At 40.4% G+C, this 19,508-nt stretch overlaps 1 protein-coding gene across 4 annotated transcripts in view; it reads right to left on the bottom strand.

Moving 5' to 3' along the window:
• Positions 1-14,462, bottom strand: part of Postn (periostin) — a 31,281-nt gene extending 16,819 nt beyond the window's left edge. For all 4 annotated transcript variants that reach the window (NM_001439590.1, NM_001108550.2, NM_001439591.1 and 1 more), the window contains exons 1-10: positions 14,305-14,462; positions 12,852-12,950; positions 9,702-9,766; positions 8,204-8,361; positions 5,539-5,703; positions 4,513-4,659; positions 3,877-4,018; positions 2,473-2,685; positions 1,750-1,884; positions 801-949 (exon numbers count right to left, since the gene is read on the bottom strand). In NM_001439590.1, the coding sequence (NP_001426519.1) occupies positions 801-949; positions 1,750-1,884; positions 2,473-2,685; positions 3,877-4,018; positions 4,513-4,659; positions 5,539-5,703; positions 8,204-8,361; positions 9,702-9,766; positions 12,852-12,950; positions 14,305-14,429 (1,398 nt within the window). In that variant the 5' untranslated portion in view covers positions 14,430-14,462. The remainder of the gene's footprint in view (positions 1-800; positions 950-1,749; positions 1,885-2,472; positions 2,686-3,876; positions 4,019-4,512; positions 4,660-5,538; positions 5,704-8,203; positions 8,362-9,701; positions 9,767-12,851; positions 12,951-14,304) is intronic.
• Between the last annotated feature and the right edge of the window lie 5,046 nt (positions 14,463-19,508).

Here is a 19,508-nt window from a genome sequence, read left to right as displayed (position 1 = left end):
CTTTATTTAATATGTGCACATGAATAATTTAATGGATTCAGATGTATAATAAAATGTGTAATAAACTGCATGTATACATTACTGTATTCATATGTATAATTCAATGTGTGTACATGTGTGGTTTAATATATATGCATGTATAATTTAATGTATGTACATGTGTAACTGAGCGTGAAGCTAACTTTCTGATTTATTTGAAATGTGTGCTGTGCCATCATGGAGCCTTAGTATAGAGCCCCACACGCCACTTCCATTTGTAGGAAATGCTTCCTCCACACGAAACCTTATAGCTGCATGGGAATTAAGACAATGTTTCTAGGAAATTTCCTGTAGGAAATACTTTAGGTTCATTTCACAGGATCCAGAAATCTGTATGGGCCTTCACAAATTTATCTTGAAAATCACTCAAAAGAAATTCCATTGCAGAATGTGAATTCCACAATAAAAAAAAAAATCCCTGCATGTTTGACTCAACATAAAATCTACCCTGTATTCAACTGTATTCTACAAGGCAAATGCTTACATTATGGGGAATCTTCTGGAGTGTAAATGAGTATTTCAAAACATAGTTACTTGTTAACCGGAACAAATGCCAGTTATGTGTGATCCACAGCACATTGGTACCCTCTCCTAAGTCTTTCGCCAAGCTGTCTTTATCTCTGATTATATGGACAGTTAATTTTACAATTGCATTTGCATATGTGTGAGGAACATTCACAGTGACAATTCTTTGGCCATCATATGCCGTGTGACATTCAGGCCAGGTAGATAGGTGCTGGATTCCAGTCTGATTCACCTACCGTCCGATACACGAAGACACGGAGTTGTTTGCCTCCAATGGTCTCCAGAATCTGTCCATTGTAGAGATCACTAAGGCCGACTTTTACTTTCAATATGTGATTTTGCAGAATTAGCTTAAGAAGGCGCTGGTCCATGCTCAGAGTGTCATCTGCGAATAAGTTGATTAGGGGGGAACATTATCGCTTACGAACACAAAAGCCTGGATGTCTCTAAGGCCATTCAAGTGTACCCCTCACTCACATCATAAAAGAGTCAGTTAAATGCCAAGGCCAGCAAGGCCATCTGCCAATTCAAACTGACCTATCACCCCAAGCTATGCCCATGAAGTTCTTATTGGGCAAATAATATCTTCATCTACATAGAGACTTTCGTACTTTCATGATAGTCCTTGGCAAAATCTAAACCTTTATAGTAGAGCAATTTTTTTTTCTGACAATTAGGTGTCCATTAGTCACATGGATGAGTCATTTGTAAGTTCATGCTTACTACTGGTTAAGGGATCAAAGCACACAGACTCCAAGATGTGGCATAGTGCCAGAGTATATGCTCAATATTGTTCTGAAGGAGATACTGTATTTCTAGAAGTTCTAATTTCTCTAATCAACAATTTTATATATTACAACTTCGTATTTAAAAACAGTAAAAAGTTTGAGTTTTGTTCACCAACCTTTTCCAACCTCACCATTTACATATCTTCCTGTGAGATAGGTTTTTAGAGCTAGATCTCAGTATATATATCCTAACTATTGTCAGTGAGGAGATGATACAGACACATTTCATGTCATGATCTGATTGATCCTCTCTTGATTTAATACACTTATGACTTGACACCGATATCTTATGGATTGCCAAATCTAATCAATATTTTCTAAAATATCTATTATGTCTTATTGAGAATGATCACAGGGAAGAAGGGAGAAGGGAGTGGAAACAGGACCCAGCACGTACCAGAGAACGCATTGTTCACAGGCGCTAACAGCGTGTACTCTCCATCCGGCTTCAGAGAAGACGCCAACCCTAACTGGGCTACCAGGTCCGTGAAAGTGGTTTGCTGTTTTCCAGCCAGCTCAATAACTTGTTTAGCTGTAAAATAAATCATTTCCATCTCAACAATGTCCTCATTGTTATGATCCCTATCCCAGGGTTCGAAATCAGTGCCTGTCTCCTATCTACTCTTGTAAGCTCTTTACTTGAGTCAACCCGATAAAACATCCCACCACCCTTCCTTAGTATGAAAGTTCTAGTTTGCACATGAGGGGTTTGATTAGTATAAATCATTTCAGAGGGAATATCTCTCTCTCTCTCTCTCTCTCTCTCTCTCTCTCTCTCTCTCTCTCTCTCTCTCTCTCTCTTGTCCTAGTGTAGTTTTCTTGAACATTACTCAACTTTCAGCCTGTTCTACACTATGAGTGACAAACCCTTTCTTTTACTGCATATTGACCATCAGTATGTATCTTTGTGTTGCCAAGTAACACACTAGCACATGAAAACCCTTCATAAGTACCAGATGCCGAACCAAGGGCCTACATGGGCTGTGCACGGGCTTTGGAGTCAACACTCAGTGAGCACACAGCAGTTTGCTGTTTGTTCTTCTTTGTGCTACACATTAGCTGTTCATGGACTTGCTCTCCAGGCACCTTAACTGGTAAGGGAAATGGTGGTGGGGCTCACCAGAATCAGGAATGAGGACTTCATCAATCAGGTGGATGACACCATTCTTCGTCACAATGTCTTTCTTGTTCACCATCTTGATTCCGTTAATGGAGATGCTGTCTCCCTCACACCCTATTTCAATAGTGTTTCCTTCCATGGTCTCAAACACCGCTCCTCCTGTGATAGCCTCAGAGCACTGGAGGGTATTCAGGATGTGGTACTTCATGAGAGCTGAGGAAAGACATGGGTAGGAAATCAAACTTCAGTTCAAGGGAAATCACCTAAATTATGCATTTCACTGTAGAACTAAACTCACCAAGGAACTATGACACAGACGTAAGCATTGAGATATTAAAACCTTAATATACATGATCTAGGAAAGTGGGTGTTTTAAATCAATATTTCAATAGAAACAGTTTAGGTTCGTAGAAAAAAAAGGAAAGAGAATATTAACTCTCCAAATTACTCTTTTTGCAACACCAGGAGAAAAAAAAAGAATGAAAAGAGAAAAAGAAAAAGGCTTTAGGCAGTTTATGAAATTACCTGTTAGCTATGACTGTTATAAAATATTCAAACAGAATGTCCATTAACCACTTCCAAAAGACTGTTCATGATTGGTAATATAGTTCTAGAACCTGAGGGCAAGGCAAGCATTTTCCCCAGACAACTCTTAGAAAATGCAGAGAGTTTCATGAAGCATCTGGGGATCTATCTGACCCTTAATGTTATATCGAGACTTACATCTTCAACGTTTGTCAGCTTAATTAGAGCTGAGGGTATAAAATTTGTTAGCACAAGGAAAAGACTATTTGGCTGTTGAAAGGGAGGCTGGAAAGGATCCAAGTACATTTGAGAATCAAAATGATGTCGTGGCTAAAAGAACCATATAGCTTTCTCCGTTTTCTCTAAATTTAGAGTTGGAAGTATTGTATAATATGCATTCCATAGTGAAATCATTCCTAAAATTACTCTCCCACACTACATATTTATTTATTTTGTTTTATAAGTGTGAGCATTTGCTTGAATTATGCTCATGCACCACATGCATGCCTGGTGCCTACAGAAGCTAGAAGAGGTAATCATATTTCCTGGAATTCTGTGGCGTGCTGGGAATTGATTGCAGGTCCTCTGCAGGAGCAGCCCACACTCTTAACTGCTGAGCCAGCCCTCTGGCTTCTTATCAGTCTTTCCTAACATCTGTTACTTATTTCCTTGGAAACAACACAACTGGCTGCAACCTCACAGCTGTTTTAATTAACAGTGATACTCGCCTATTCCTTCATGAAGTTTTCTAGAGCGTCTCACATTAAATGATTTTGGTCTTTCCTACCACAGCTCTCATCATTGACAATGATTGATCTTTTTCCATTGCCTTCAGTCTAGGTCTCAGAAGAATTCCAGGAGAGGAAGACATTTTCTTACCTTCAGAAGCCACTTTGTCTCCCATGATCCTTTCTAGGACTCCTCGTGGGAGTTTCTCGAAAGCCTCATTGGTGGGAGCAAAGAGTGTGAAGTGACCGTCTCTTCCAAGGGACTCCAAAAGGTCAGAAGTGATGGCAGCCGCCTGAAACACAAAGGACTTTCAGAGGGTGCAATGACAAATCCTGAGGAAACTTGTAACACACTTGGGCTAGTGTGTCGGGAGGGAGTTCACAGCTCCACCAGAGACATCTGTTCATGTTAGATGGTTAAAATAATACTTTTTGGCACAACTAATTCAGTTTTTCCAAATTTTCCTCAAACCATTGGTTTAGAGTGGGAAGTCTGCCGGCATTTACGAGTACAGCAAAATCCAACGTGTACAGTCAGTGAGTCAACATGTTCTAAAGATCCCAATCATAGTATAGTCACACAAAAAGTCTTCCTTTACAAATCATGTTCAAATATGTGTCACTATATATGGGATGGTCTCTTCTTTGTGAAATAGAAATGACCGTTTAATTGAATCTATCCGTGTAGTTTGCCAGATTTGTTGAATAGCATTTTTTGACAGTCTACAAATCTCATCAGGGGAGAGAAGGGTTTCAGTGACTCAGAGTATTCTGCCTAGGTTCTTACTCTGAATGATGAAAGCTCATCTTCTGCTTCAATGAAGTCTTGGATGGAGGTGCCAATTTGTGTCAGGACACGGTCGATGACATGGACAACACCATTTGTGGCAATCTGGTTCCCGTGGATTACTCGAGCACAGTTCACAGTGACAACCTGCAGTCATTTGAAAGAAGTCACATCTAGTCATTGACTGCTAAGGCAGTCAGGTCATTTCCACCTTCCCATTTGTACTATTAGGTATGATGTAAGGCACTACATGCCGAGTGCCTATGCTGGTGATCTACTAGGTATAATGTAAGAAATCTGTGTGCTGAGTGCTGATGCTGTGGATTAAGGCTTGAATATTGTCAAAGAGAAGACAGAACTGTCTAGAAGCCCAGTCAATCCAAAGCATGTCTGGAGATCCAAGGCAAATAACCCTCCTCATTTGAGTTATTTATTTTTACTTTTATTCTTCAATATAAACAGATACAAACTATTTCGGATGTAGATCAGAGTATTGTGTAAAGAATTCAAATTAGCTTTGAAATGAATTCTGAGCGAGGAATAAAAATCACCATTGCAAAACAGTCATGAGGTCTATTGAACAATAAATAGTACTGCCTCCTCTCCGGAAGGCTTTCTCCATCTCTGGAAATTTTAATGTTAAAAAAAAACCCTGAAGCCCTGCTGGCAACTTGCCATAGTCTAACTGATATGACAACTCAAAAGAGTGACTAGAGGGCAGTCATCACCCTCTTGATTGTGCCCTTCACTGTCGATAAGAAACTGCTCGATACACATTGCCTCTAACTGCCAATCAGTGTGCCTTTAAGAGGAATCAGTTGGATTGAAATTTTACATGGCCAGGTTTTTTTTTCCTTCTTAATCATAATACAAGCATTGACATCACACTGACATTTAATCCTTGCTGTGAACATCCTATCAAGGGAACAGATAAAAATTAAAAAAAAACCAAACATGACTTAGAAATACAAGTGTTATAAATGAATGAATGAATAAATAAATAAGTCTTCACTAAATTAAACTTACCCCATTGGGATAATGATTGATAAAAAGCCCCAGATTGTTGTACATTGAAGGAATAACCATGCCGTGTTTCAGGTCCTTGGTTAGCATTCTCTTATTAACCATGTGGCTGTGTAAAGCGTTCAGTAACTCAACATTGACATTGTTCTCTAGTCCTCTGCGGATGTCCTAGGAAGAATTAAACAAAAGTCAATTTGATGTGGTCTTATGCACCCTGTTTGTTCTCTCTCCAACCCTTTGAAAATATCTATTTTCATTTGTGTGTGTGTGTGTGTGTGTGTATGTGTGCATGTGCATGAGCACATGTAAGCGTGTACAGGTCTGTGTGCCCCACGTGTATGAGAGTGCCTGGAGATGTTGGTATCTGTTACAAGTGGTCGTGAGCTGCGGATGTGGGTGCTGGGAACCAAACTTGACTCTTTTGCAAACATTCCTAACTGTGGAGTCATCTCTGCAAACCCATCTCTACCCTTTTGTGACCTTCTTTATCAACATTATCAATTGATCATAGAAAACTGACAGAAATAAGAGAATTATATTATTTCACCTGATTGAGGAATTTTGGAATTCCAAGTTGTTAGTGAAGGGTTCCAAATCTGATAGAATGCTTAGAAACTTTTGGGGCCAAATACATTTTAAATATATTTATGAAGAGACAATCTTTATGTAGGTCCCTAACCAGGCTTGTGACATCATCAGACACACTATGACAAGTAAGTTGTGATGTCAGGTACTCAATATGCTATTATATTTGCATACAACACACGAGAGTTTTTGTGTTTTCTATGCTGGTTTTTCTGGAGGCAGTGTCTCATCGTGTAGCCCAGCCTGGTCTTAAACTCACAGCAATGTTCCTGACTCAGCTTCATGAATGCTAGAATTAATTACCAACACCCTTGGCTAACACTTGAGATTTATCAAGGATTTTATACTTATTCCTAAACTAGTCTAAGCGTTGGTCATCCTATACCTTCCTGGGGGCTGTGTTTCACGTCTTTCTGTACTCGGTGCTACAGTGTATACAAAGACAAACAAGGAGAACGTCACGGTGCTGGCATGCCTCAGTAGATAAAGTCCAGAGAGGAGGAGGACGGAAGGACGTACGCTTTAAAGGGTCCAATGAGGAATGCAGCTATTTTTACTAGAGTGGTTTGGAGGTACATGTAAGGGAGCAGATAAGACTAAAATGGGTAGGACTAGTGTGATGTCGTTCTGGATCCTAATACAGAGTGGCTGGCTGTTGGGTGAGCGACTCATATCCGTTCCATTACTGTGTGTTTTTCTGTTTCTCAGTAATGTATTATGAAAGGTCCAATGCTGTGAAAATGAAGTTAAACCAGCAATAACACTGAAGAGTGTGTGGGGCTGGGACTCTGTGATAGGGCATGGCTTTAGAAAGTTATTTAGAAAATTATTCAGAAATGATAGCACAAGGAGGATTTCCACAGATGAACATGGTAGTAGACTGACTAGCTAATTTTTAAGAAACTGAGATGGGGGAGCCAGGGCCACTCACTGTGTTTAAGTCTGAATGTTGGTATGGATTCTTCCTATTATGGGGGAATGGGTTGAAGGAAAGCAATTATTTATAGATATAAGAAATGCTTTATATTTCCAGTATCCCTCATTTATGTAGCCATATCATATGTGGAAGAAATATTACTGGGAAGATTAGAATCACAGGGCTTTCTCGGGAAATCCCACAGTTTTCAAATCCCACAGATTTCATAGCTGCACACACTAAGGCAAGAGCCAAAGTTGTCAAGGAGTAGGCAAAGGGCAGGCTGCAGTTCAGGGAGGAAACATCTAACTTTTATCACTGGTGTAAGGATGCTCAGGTGTGATCTGAAGGAGCCCCAAGGGGCTGAGATGCAGAAAAGACAGGGGTCTACGAATCAGCATTAACACAGCAGAGCTACAGGACACTGCTTGTGAAGCTGCATTGAGCCACCCTAGAAATTGTGAGTTCATCTCCACATGAGCAGAATGTAGAAACCCACTTCTCTACTAGTTATATAAAACTGGAAATTAAGGAATCTTTTATGACTTAGTCTGTCATGAATTAGACTGTTCATAAAATCAAATATTGTTTATAAACACCTGGTTTAAATATCCATGCACATTTACTATTCTGACAATCTTGGAACAGCAATCTATGTGGCATGCAGTCAGTGCCACATAAATAAGTATAAACTATTTATGACAGCTTCTCATCCGATGCAACTGTAGCTATGCTATTTATAAACAATAATAAAATACAACTATGTAATATAGCTCCTAATAGATTTTTAAATATAGATGGGCACTTTAACTTACCTTTCTAATAGATAGGTTATCTGAAATTGCTTGTGTTTTCTTACATCAAAGAAGAAGACAAGAGGACAGGAATAAAATACACTACTGTTACTATTACTGCTGCTACTACTACTACTAAATATTCTTTCAGCTCATTCACCTTCCCATTAAGGAGATTGGAGATTGTTTCCTGGGAAGTTACACTATGACAAGGTGAAAACATGTCACTGTCCCAATGGCTCATTTTTAAATACTTTGAAGTGTACAATAGAGGATTATTAAATGTTCTTAGGTTATATATAAGTTGGTCAATTAAAATGAAAATGGCAGTGTCACACAGTCAGTATATCAGGAAATGAAAAGGCTGAATTACGGAATCCAGGTTGTCCCAAGCTTCGTTACTCGGCGCGAAGTATGTGTAGGACCCTTTTCCTTCAATCTCTTCCCTGAGCTTCGAGACATCAGAATAGTGTTGAGTGGTCGTGGCTCCCACGATGCCCAGCGTGCCATAAACATGGTCAATGGGCATCACTGAAATAGCCGGAAACAAGCAAGTGCTTAGAGGCTGCACAATCATTCAAACCTTACCTATTCCCCAAAGTATTGAACTGGTCAATTTAAGCTATAAAATCCCAGGAATCACCCGCTTTACACAAATGTGCATTTTGAGCATTAAGTCACGAAGTACCACTCACACCAGGATTTCTTGTGTTCTGATATTAAGAAAGTGAGTTTTAAAATTTCAAACGGAAGTAACATTTACTAAATCCTGCCACATCACTAATGGTTTAGTCAGGACTTTTTGAGAATATAACTATTTAAGGATATTTAAGGAAAATGTATCGACTATTTTTAGAAGATTCTTCTGGAACCTTCTGGTGCCAACCCGAAGAGATAGAGCTAGCACTCGGCAGGCAGCCTGATTTTCTGACCCCGTTGATTTGAAAATTAGTGTCATATGGAAATAGTCATAAAGTAAATGACTAGCTTAGTGAATTCCCTGAGACAACTATTAAACTAAATCATAAAGTCTCCCCCCCCAAAAAAAAACCCAGACCAATAAGGTTAAATTTAATAAGGTTTCATGGCAAAGTCCATGCCTAGATTGAACAAAACACATCCTAGAGCAAACAGAGCTCAACAGTTTCCATGGGAGAAAGCCTGTAAAACATCACCTCATCTCGACAGCATTGACCAAGCATTGGGTCTCAGCAGGTGAGGAACTCGATAGTCTCTCAGCTGTGTAGTGTGCCAGGGACTGTTTATGGTCTGGTGTTCATGATGGTCAGTGCTTTGGAGTTTATGTGCAATTCAAGGCCCGGGGGACCCTTCTATTGAGGAATGGGAGCCTGGGGAAGGGTGCCGATTGACATTTGATACCCAGAGGAATGAAAAGCAACTTCTCATATTGGCACAATTATGGGCAACCACATTTCAGAGTGAGGGCCATTACAAACTCATAGCTGGTCAGCTAGAGATGTTGCCTTTGTAAGTAGATGTCATGCTTCTAAACGAGCTCAAAAAGGGACTTTCAAGGAAGACGATCCGAGCTAATCCCAATTAGCTTCACGTTAGTGTCTAGCACCATTAGCTTCCAGTGCATGAGAAGAGTGGCCTAATGTCACCATGTGATTAACACAAAAACATGGGGAATTTGCTTAGGCTTATAAGTGTTCCAAGAATGTGTGTATGCGCGAACACACACACACACACACACACACACACACACACACACACACACACGCACACACCTGTACGCTCATGCACATGCGCACACCCTCACATTCATGCACGCACACACTGTTGGCCTGTGGAATTCGTTCCTCACAGAGGAGAAGCTCCCACGTATAATCCAGAAATGTAGATTTTACCTGCTGGGCAGCCTTTCATCCCTTCCATTCTCATATAGCCGGGGCAGCATTCATATAGCACAGTGCTGCACAGAGAGGGGAAATCTCAGTATTAAAAGAGAGACCTGCAAACAATGTGCTCTTACGTAAAACGAACAGTGTTCATTATTCCTACGATGTGCTAAGACTGTGGAAGCCAGCTTTTGTCTCTGCCCTTCGGATACCAGGTATTTATGCAAGTTTGATTTTTCTCTGTAGCCTCCAGGGAGTGGAGGAAAAGTCCTGGATCTCGATACTGAAGGATGGAGTTCGTTGAACATTTTCTCTGGGCACTAGACATATGCTCTTAAACAAGGTACTTGATATGGCAGAATTCAGTCTTCCAAACAGGGTAATAAGGGAAGAGCTGTGACAATATCAAAATACAAATAGTTGTGAATACTAAAAGAATGTTTTTGGGATAACCATGTTAGCTCTAAGTACCAGCAAAATGCTCATTATTTTGTTAAGGTGTATGCTACCTTGAAACAATAGAAATACATTAACCACCCTACTGTATGAAATCCTATCTCATGTAAGATTGTTAGTATGAATTATACAAGAAAAAAAGATTTCTTCAGCATTTTCATGTGTATACATGTATACTTTGATCAATTTTACTCATTTTTACCCTCTTCTGCTTAATTTCATTTTCCCCCATGAGATAGTGTCTCCTGAGACCAGACTGGCCCTGAGCGCCATATGAAGTTGAGGATGACCTTGAACTTCTGACTCTCTACGCTGAAAGCCAGCATAGTGATTTTGTGTGGTGTTGGGGATCGAACCCAGGGTTTTGTGCAGTTGAGGAAAGAAGTTAACCAGGTAAGCTGCTTTTATAACTAAGATACACAGTTACTTTAAAAAATTACCAGTATTTATTATTGATTTATCAGTTATGACTATCAATTTAATTGTGCTATATGAATTTGAATTTTCCTATCTTATTTTAACTTTGTTTGTAGTTTTAAGAGTTGTCTGAACCTGAAACAAGGGAACTGTATGTGACCCTGATGCAAATCTTGATTTGCCCCCTTGTGACAATTATACTTCTACAGATCTCCACAGGAATAAGTAGACTATGTAGATGTTAATTGAATGTTCTTGTGAATTTGATTTATGCACATCATAAACAAAATGAGATATGTCTATAGTGAGAGGCAGATCGCTGGGATGAAAACAGGACACTGTCATTATGAGGCAAATGTCTAAACCAAACACTGATACAATCTGATAATGAGCTCTGAAGCGGAAAAGTCATACTGCAGAAGAGGAGCTTGTAGAACAGTGGCCTGAAATCTCATCTGCTAAGTGGACAATGTGTTTATCTGTGGAAAGGTTTCAAATACAACAAAACTGTTTTGGTTTTGTTCCCAGAAAGCATGGATGCTACACACAAATCCATTTTCCTATATGGCCAGGAAGTCAAATAGAGCAAGAAGAAGGCAGAATAATTGCTCTGCCTGCTTGGAGAATGGGGAATTTGTCCTCACTATCTGAGTAGTAAAAAATGTCATAGGAAGCCAACTGAAGATGTAACGTGCACCAACAGGGAGCCTGCACACTGCTCTGTGGAAGGTTTTCTACATACCGTAGACAGTACCTTAAAGCTTAAGCCTAGGGATACTAATGCTTTCTTGAGACCTGGCCTGTTTCTAGTAAACACCCAATGTAGAAGCCTATTTGAAAAACTGAATGACACAGAAGACGTTGTTGGCAACTTGGGCAGAAGGGAGTGGAAAGCGAGCCAGGCTTCCTCCCTGTCAGTGCCATTGGTTTCTTTGCTTAGTTGAGATTAGCATTTACACTTGTCTCAGCGAAGAGATGTAAATGTGATCTGACGTGGAAGCCACTGAAGGAAATTTTGCTAAGGGGACATTGTTAAAGTTTTGGTAAAATGTCTGGCTAGAAGCATAACTTTTGTTTAATGGAAGACAAGAGACTCGACTGGTTGTGTGACAACTTTGGCATCTCTAATATAATTATATTGTGAAGACAAGATGTCTTTAACTTCCAGAAAGAACAGGAAAATTCTTTCCTTAAATGCACAACATGGGAAGGTCACTGACTTCCCAAAGTTAAATAGCTCTTTGTTGAGTGTGTGTTCCAATAGCACATGGATTAAAAACTGTCTGTCTGTCTGTCTGTCTGTCTGTCCACCTGCCCACCCACCCGTCTGTCTGTCTATCTATCTATCTATCTATCTATCTATCTATCTATCTATCTATCTATCTATCTATCTATGCATCTATCAATATATCTATGCATTTGTTTAATTTTGTTAGGGTGTTTCACTTTGGAGCTCAAGGTAACCTAGAGAAGTTGGGGCAGTCTCCTTACTTCAGCTTCTTTGGAGGGTACCTGAAGCTCACCATGGTGTATTAAGTGGATATTCAGATTCTTCGGTCCTCAAAGCTACCTTATAGAGGCTACAGTTCAGGTTGAGGGCAGCGAGGGGCCCTTCCATGATTTTCATTGCTGGGATGACATGGGAGCCCTTTCTGATTTACTGAGCTACCCTGTCTTTGAGACAGCCCCCTCATAAAATGATGGATTGGATAAGTCATTCTTAACCTTTATAAATTCAGGGTTTTTAACTTTCCTACCAATAACTATAGTATAATAAATTAATAAAATGTCTACTACATAGGCAATAATGTTTTCCAGCTTTGAGTTGATCAGTGAAATATACAGCAAAGCCATAGGGGTGAAGTGGAGTCTTTATCATGATGTCTAAATGACCAGAGAAGCATTGATTTGGGCCTTTACAAATGAATATTTCAGATCAATTTGTTCTCCTTGATTGTGTGTGTGTGTGTGTGTGTGTGTGTGTGTGTGTGTGTGTGTGTGTGTGTGTGTGTGAGAAGAGGGTCCAGTGAATAGAGACCACATTTTTCACATGGATTCAGGACGTACCACACCAGGCCTGCTTTGGCTTGTCCAGCTTATGGACTTAGAGAGAAATCGACTCTTCTAACTGGTGTTGAGAGGGAGCTTCTCTGCCTGTGTATGAACCTCTCTTTAAAAGCACAGGAGTTTGGACAGTCTCTTCAGACTGGGGCATGTGTCCAAGAAAAGGCGAGTACCGTCCTGTAGGATCTTCAAACCATCAACAGAGAAAAGGGTGAGACTCACGTTTTCTTCCCGCAGATAGCACCTTGATACCAGTTCTTACAGGAGCTGAAGTATTTCTTTTTGGTGCCCAGAATCTGCTGGAGGGCACAGACATTTGGGCTGGAGACAGAGGGGAGGGGAAAGAGTTAATTGCTGAGGTTCTTGCCTTTTCCCAGTTACAGGTCAGGTGGCTGAGAGAGATGTTTGGATGGAGTCCTGACATTCTAAGACGGGATTTTAACTTTGTACAAAGCCAACTCCTGCCCCAGTTCTACTGAGTTACTAGAAAAAGCAGAAGTCTAAGGGAGATAGCGAGAGGAGGGAGAAGAGGGGGAAAGGGAGGGGGTATAGGAGGAAGGAGAGGATGTAGGGAGAGGAGGGGTGAGGAGGAGGGAAAGGGAAGGGAGAAGAAGGGGATGTAGGAAAGGCCACTGTATGTTTGAGACTAATATCAGTATTTCAAAAAGTTAACCTAGCAGAAATATTTAAACAGAATTAGACTTAACAGACAAACTACTGTTAAAGTGGAAAAAAACCCATTGTTTTAAAACTAAGCATGTATTCATTTGGAGGATGGGCAGCTTTAGGATTTTTCTGAAGCCCGGGAGATTAATGGCAAAGGACACAGGTCTTACTTCACACTCTGCTGTGTGGTTCCCTAGGGGCTTGCAGAAGTAGATTAGTGTTCAAAGGAACTTTTGAACAATGCCTTTACACAAAGGAAATTTGATTCTTTAAAGAGAACAAATAAGAGTATCCTTCTCTATTGCAATTTTAAGCTTGCTTTCTCTTAAAAGGATGGAAATTCTACTCCACTGTTAAGAAGACTGCTCTGAGAACTCAGAAAATGAAAACCCCCCCAAGGCTTAGGGAGAAATGCCAAGAGTCCCATGCAAACAGTGCAGATGTTCGCTTGAGTTACTAAGATGCTTCTAATAACCTTTTAAAATCCTACATTTATCTGAAAAGATAAAAAAAAAAAACATTTCAAGGAATCCAGAGAAGCAGCTATTCAGCCCAGAGTTTAATTTTCATATACAAAACAAAGGAAATTTGCACCGATATCCCGAGAGACATCTCAAAGCCTTTGACATGATACCATCAGAGAGCAGACACTTTGATTTTGAAAACCATACTCTGCAGTCATGGAGAGAAATAAAAACCCAAGTAAACAGAATTACTAAGGATTACCCAACTGTATTTTGTTAATTACATTAAAATTAATAATCCACATCAAGTAATAATACTTGCTATGTTGATAGCAATACTTATGAATTTAAGGCACATATATGCCATAGTAACTATCTATCTCTGTCTATATATGTCTATTTACAGAATATTCAGAATTGTTCCTTTTCCTATTACCTTGCAGTAAGAAGAACTACAGCTACCCTGTGCATTTACAAGGAACTTCTACATATTTCTAGAACAAGCTAAGTGGAATAAGCCAAAAGGAAACAAGCCAGGGACTTACCCCTGATCCCGACCCCTGATGCGGCTGTGAGCTAGGACCTTGTCATAGTAACTGTTGGCATTTGCGGGGTCAACGTCACACAGGAACAGCAGCAGCAGAGCAGATAAGGGCAGGAGAGGAACCATCTTCAGCCCTGAGCTCCGTCCAGGAAGAGATCTGGCCTGTGTTCTAGAGAGCTGAATTTATAGAGCTCTGGGCTGTGGGAGGGAGCATGGCTGTGGGAGGGGGCGCTGGGCCAACCTGAAACTTGCAACTGCCTTGCAGAAGCACCAGCAGCCCTGTGCTGTCTCCTGGGTTCTGAGCAGTCTGAACTCTTCCCTCTATTTGTTTTTAATCATAGTGTGGCCGTTTTTTCACTTCTATAGGTTTACCCTGTGAAAACAGCTGTATCTGAGTTCAGGGACCTCTCCCCCATGTGCCTCTGCCACTCTCTGTGTCTCCGAGCTCAGTGACTTTCTTAGTTTGATCTTATCACACTTAAATCGTCCCACAACAGAACACTGAGGTTATTTTTCGACAGAGAAGAAATCACAAAGGGAATTTAACACAAATCCTGGATAGATTTACAATGCATACAAAGTACAATTTCCACAGCTAATGTGGAGGCACATGTTTCTTGAAGTCCTGTGAAACTTGGGTCCTGACTTTCCAACTCTTAATGAGTATAGAGAGTTAAGTTACAAAGACCTGCTTTGGGAGAATTTCTCTAACTTTTCACACACACACACACACACACACACACACACACACACACACACACACACACAATTTTCCTTTTTATTGCTTTTCATCTCCCACACACTGCATACTCTGATAAGACCTGGAAACAGGTATTACTAATCTAGAAGTAATGTGGCAATTAAATGCATATTAAGAAACAGGGCTGCTGCCAAGAATATTCTTCTGATTTTTAAAAGAACAACTGCACTCTCTCGGTGTTGAATTTCAGCATCCCCAGCTGAGGGAAGACACAGATTTTTTAGGTCTTCACACATGTGGAGAATCCTTTGGATGAAGAAACTTCAATGATTAGAAAGTTCAGAAGGCAGGGAATGGGAACAGCCATCTGTCTCTGAATGCACAGATTTTAAAGCATCCCTAGAGAGGGGGGAGGGTGTTTCTGTGCTGTGCCGTGAAGTCCCCCCTCTGTTTTGAGCATCCGTAGTGTTTTCTCACTGACAAGGCAAAGACACCATGGCTGGATTCTTTATGTTTTACAGTTGGAAAAGTTTAAGGGGGAGGCCAGAGAGAGTTCCTTATCTGGAGAGATGTGTGAGCTTTCTGTGGGAACTGCCTTTCAGTGTTAAAATAATCCTGCAGCCAACAGCTAATTTATTAAGTACACAGTTTGAAGATGAGTCAGAAGCCTCTGTCACTTCTGAAATTTTGGTATTAAAGGATTGAGAATATACCGAATTATCTCTGGGGAACGGGGAGAGAAGATATCATGGAAAGTAAACTATGTTCTTTCCAGGGTACTTGTGTGACAGAGACACTAATCTCTTATTTATATTTATCTAAATGAAGCCATTCTTACTTTAACTGTCTTTTCTCTTGTTTGCTTTATAAATAGCTTTTGCTACTCTTAGGTTGTACAAATGGTGGGCTGTCGGTAACTGCTCAATGAAAGGGCAGTCCTATCTTATGCATATAAGGTCTATCTGATATCAATCAACTGGCTGTTAGAATGTTCGGGGAACATCATTTATTGACGAGGTTACTGTGCTATTCTGACAAGCAACATGTATTTACCATTTTGCACAAGGCAAAGCGTATTCTCATATGACAGAAAGGCATTCTGAAGCCCCCTTTTATAGTTTCCAATAATAGAAATCTGAAATCTTTCTACTCCAAGCATCATGTTTGAGACTTACCAAACTCCCATGGAAGTCAACTCATGCCAAACCTTCAAAATTATTAACTAATGGGGGTCAATAATGACATCAGGGAGGGTCTTTCAAACAAGAGCCAGAGACACAGAGACCACCCGTAATCCAGAGAAGAGCAGAGATTTTAGGTAAAGATGGAGAAATCAGGATACTTGAAGAGACAGAGGCCAGGTGAGAAGAGAGATACTGCACGGTAATTGTTGGGAGAAAGTCCAAAGCTAGAGAGAGGCTCTGAGCCAGTTTGGGAACGGCTGAGAAAAGGAAGGCTAAGAAGGGAATCTTAGCCCAAGTTGTAGAAGAGAGTGGGAAAAAAATCCACAAAAGGGCACACTCTCTTCCGGGGCTCTCATCAAAAGTTGCTCTCCATACAGGGCCCTTTCTCTTCTGCTCTGTGAAACTATCCTGACCCTACTAACCCTTGCACTTTTTCTACCAGTTGGGAAGATGACGGAAATCATGAAAATTAAGTCCGACTTTCCAGGGCTGCAAAGTCTGACCCAGAGATGTAAGTCATTAAGGAAAAAGAAATGGTTCATTATGTAACTCAAAAGAGAGAGTGTGACTGGGAGACAGGGCCGTCTGTCTCTAGGCATGGGATGCTGATTTATAGGCAGTTCTCTGTTATCGAGCCCCCAGAGACCACGAGGTCACTGCACTGCCTGCCACACTTACTCACCACTGTGAAACCAACCTCAAACTCCCGCAGTCCCCGGGACTCCTCACGGACTATGTGCTTCGTAAGCCTGTGCACACAAGCCTTAAGCAGTATGCCCTTGGTCTTGATTGTGTCATGAATCTTAATACGCTTCTATGTTAATATGTGGTTCATGAGTTGTCATGGCACATGAGCTCAAAAGTCGTTTACATATAGATCACATAACACAAACCCACTCTTACAGCCCAGTCAAGCCTTGAGGGTAACCCTGTACCTTCTTAGGAAAAGTTCTCCTCCAAACCTCCACACCTGGTCCATGGAGACTACAAGCCTTCTCTAGTCCTGCAAATGGAAATTCTAGGCAAGACTCGGAGATCTTTAGTTTCTTTGACTGAGGCTGCTTTTTAAAAAAGATTATTAGATTGAAAGACTTTAAACCAAGAATCATGTATTGGTTTTCCATCTTTAAGACAATGTGTATAAATGAAATAAAACAGAGTATCATCAGCCAACCTTAAAGAGGTCAAGGAGGCAAGCTATAGGCTTAGAAATTCAGACTGACACATTATAAAGGTTACTTATGGGAAGTGGGGCTTCTGAAGCCTTCTGCTCAGTATGGTATTTTCTTGGCTTTTTCTGTGTCACCAACACAGTCTGTGGTGACACAGGAAAGACAATGGAGCAATACTCAGGGAAAGGTGGGGTTCACTGCACACCAGAGTAAGAACCATGATCTCTTAGCTGTTAACCATGACAGATGCAGGGCAGAAGCCTGTGGGGTAATGGAGGGTAGGGTGGTGCTTTCTCCCCCTCCTTGGACTCTGCCTTCAAAAGCCTTCTTTGCAGCGGATCAATTCCTCTATTGAATAGTCAGCCACCGAAGCTTCCCCCTCACTGAACTGAGTGCATTCGCACATTTAAAACAGAATGAATTTTGCATTAGTGCTATCTACTTTGTATTTCTCTGGAGACATCTAGTGGAGAAAGTACGGTATACAGAGGTGTTTAGAAACACTGGTAATGTCTCTTACATTTTGATTAAACTGGTGAATTGAAATTCATAGAAAACAATTTCAAAATGCCAACCAAGTAGGAATTAATAATCTCGTGCAAGAAATCTCTCCAGGCTCATGCAGAAGGGACTGATGAGTGATGTCAAATCTGGATGAAGAGTAACGGTGTGGGAAATGGCTGGAAATAGATCGACTTGCTTTCTGAGTGGGTTTTTTTTCCTCCACTGACTGACACATGAAAAGAAAGCATGACTATGTGATACACATGTGTGTGCCTATGCATGGAAGCCAAAGGCGGACACTGTACGTCTTCCTCTCTTTCCACCTTATTTTATTCTTTAAGAATTTCTCAAAATATCTGTGGTGCATTTTGGTCATATACCCTACTGTCTTCTAACTCTTCCCAGACTCCCCTATGCCTGCTCTCAACTTCATGTTCTACTGTTTATTCATCTATCTATCTATCTATCTATCTATCTATCTATCTATCTATCTATCTATCTTTCTATCTTTCTATCTATCTATCTATCTATCTATCTATCTATCTTTCTATCTATCTATCTATCTATCTATCTATCTATCTATCATCTATCTATCTATCTTTCTATCTATCTATCTATCTATCTATCTATCTATCTATCTATCTATCTTTCTATCTTTCTGTCTGTCTATCTATCTATCTCTCTATCTATCTATCTATCTATCTTTCTTTCTTTCTTTCTTTCTTTCTTTCTATCTATCTTTCTGTCTGTCTATCTATCCATCTATCTATCTATCTATCTATCTATCTATCTATCTATCTATCTATCTAAAAACCATCGAGTCCCAAGTTAGTGCTAAGTGTACACGTGTGTGACCATCCCCTGGAGCATGGTCAGCAATTGCCCCCATGAGCACATCTTGCCAAGCCAGTCATTAGTGTAGCTCATAGGGTCCATCCCTGGGTAAACCTTTTGGTGGCTTCTCTCCCCCAGCAGCCTACATGAGGTTCCCATATGAGGTTCCAAAAGCCTATATTGTTCGGGGTGGGCGGAACCCCTGACCAGCAACTTGAAGGGATGTATCCCACATCTGCTGTTGGGCTTTTTGTTTGGTGAGCTGTGACTTCTGAGAGAAGCCTGCATGTTAACTGCACTCCTCCCCACCCTCTCTCTATGTATGTATGTGTGCATGTAAACATATATATGTGTGTATAATATTATGACGCTTACACAATAGTCTATACTATATACAGACAATAGTCTAACATACATGTATGTATACATATATGCACATGCACACACTTATACAATAGTAGGTGTCTATATGGTTTTTCAGACATCGTTTGTATTGTTTATTTTTTTCAAGCCCTTTTCTATTCCCCATCCTTTGAACCTATTTGCTCATTATTCTCTTTCCCCCTTTTAATATTTGCTTCTTTTTTTCTAGCATCCCCCAGCCATGGACCCTTTCTAGTTTCCTGACTTCTACAGGTATTTTCAGTTAAACACAAAGAAGCTAAAGAAGCAAAGCTAGGGTGCACACAGGAGAGAGAAATTCGGTGTTAGTCTTTCTGGCTCTGGGCTACTTTGTTCAGTATAATTATTTCTAGTTTCACCTATCTTAGTTTCCAGGGGTTGGGGATTTCTCCCTGAGCCCAGAGCACTT

Source organism: Rattus norvegicus, chromosome 2 (assembly GCF_021556685.1).
Source record: "Rattus norvegicus strain SHRSP/BbbUtx chromosome 2, alternate assembly SHRSP_T2T, whole genome shotgun sequence".
NCBI lineage: Eukaryota > Metazoa > Chordata > Mammalia > Rodentia > Muridae > Rattus > Rattus norvegicus.
The sequence above is the reverse complement of the archived record's forward strand: the minus strand, read 5'-3'. Positions and strand labels throughout refer to the sequence as shown.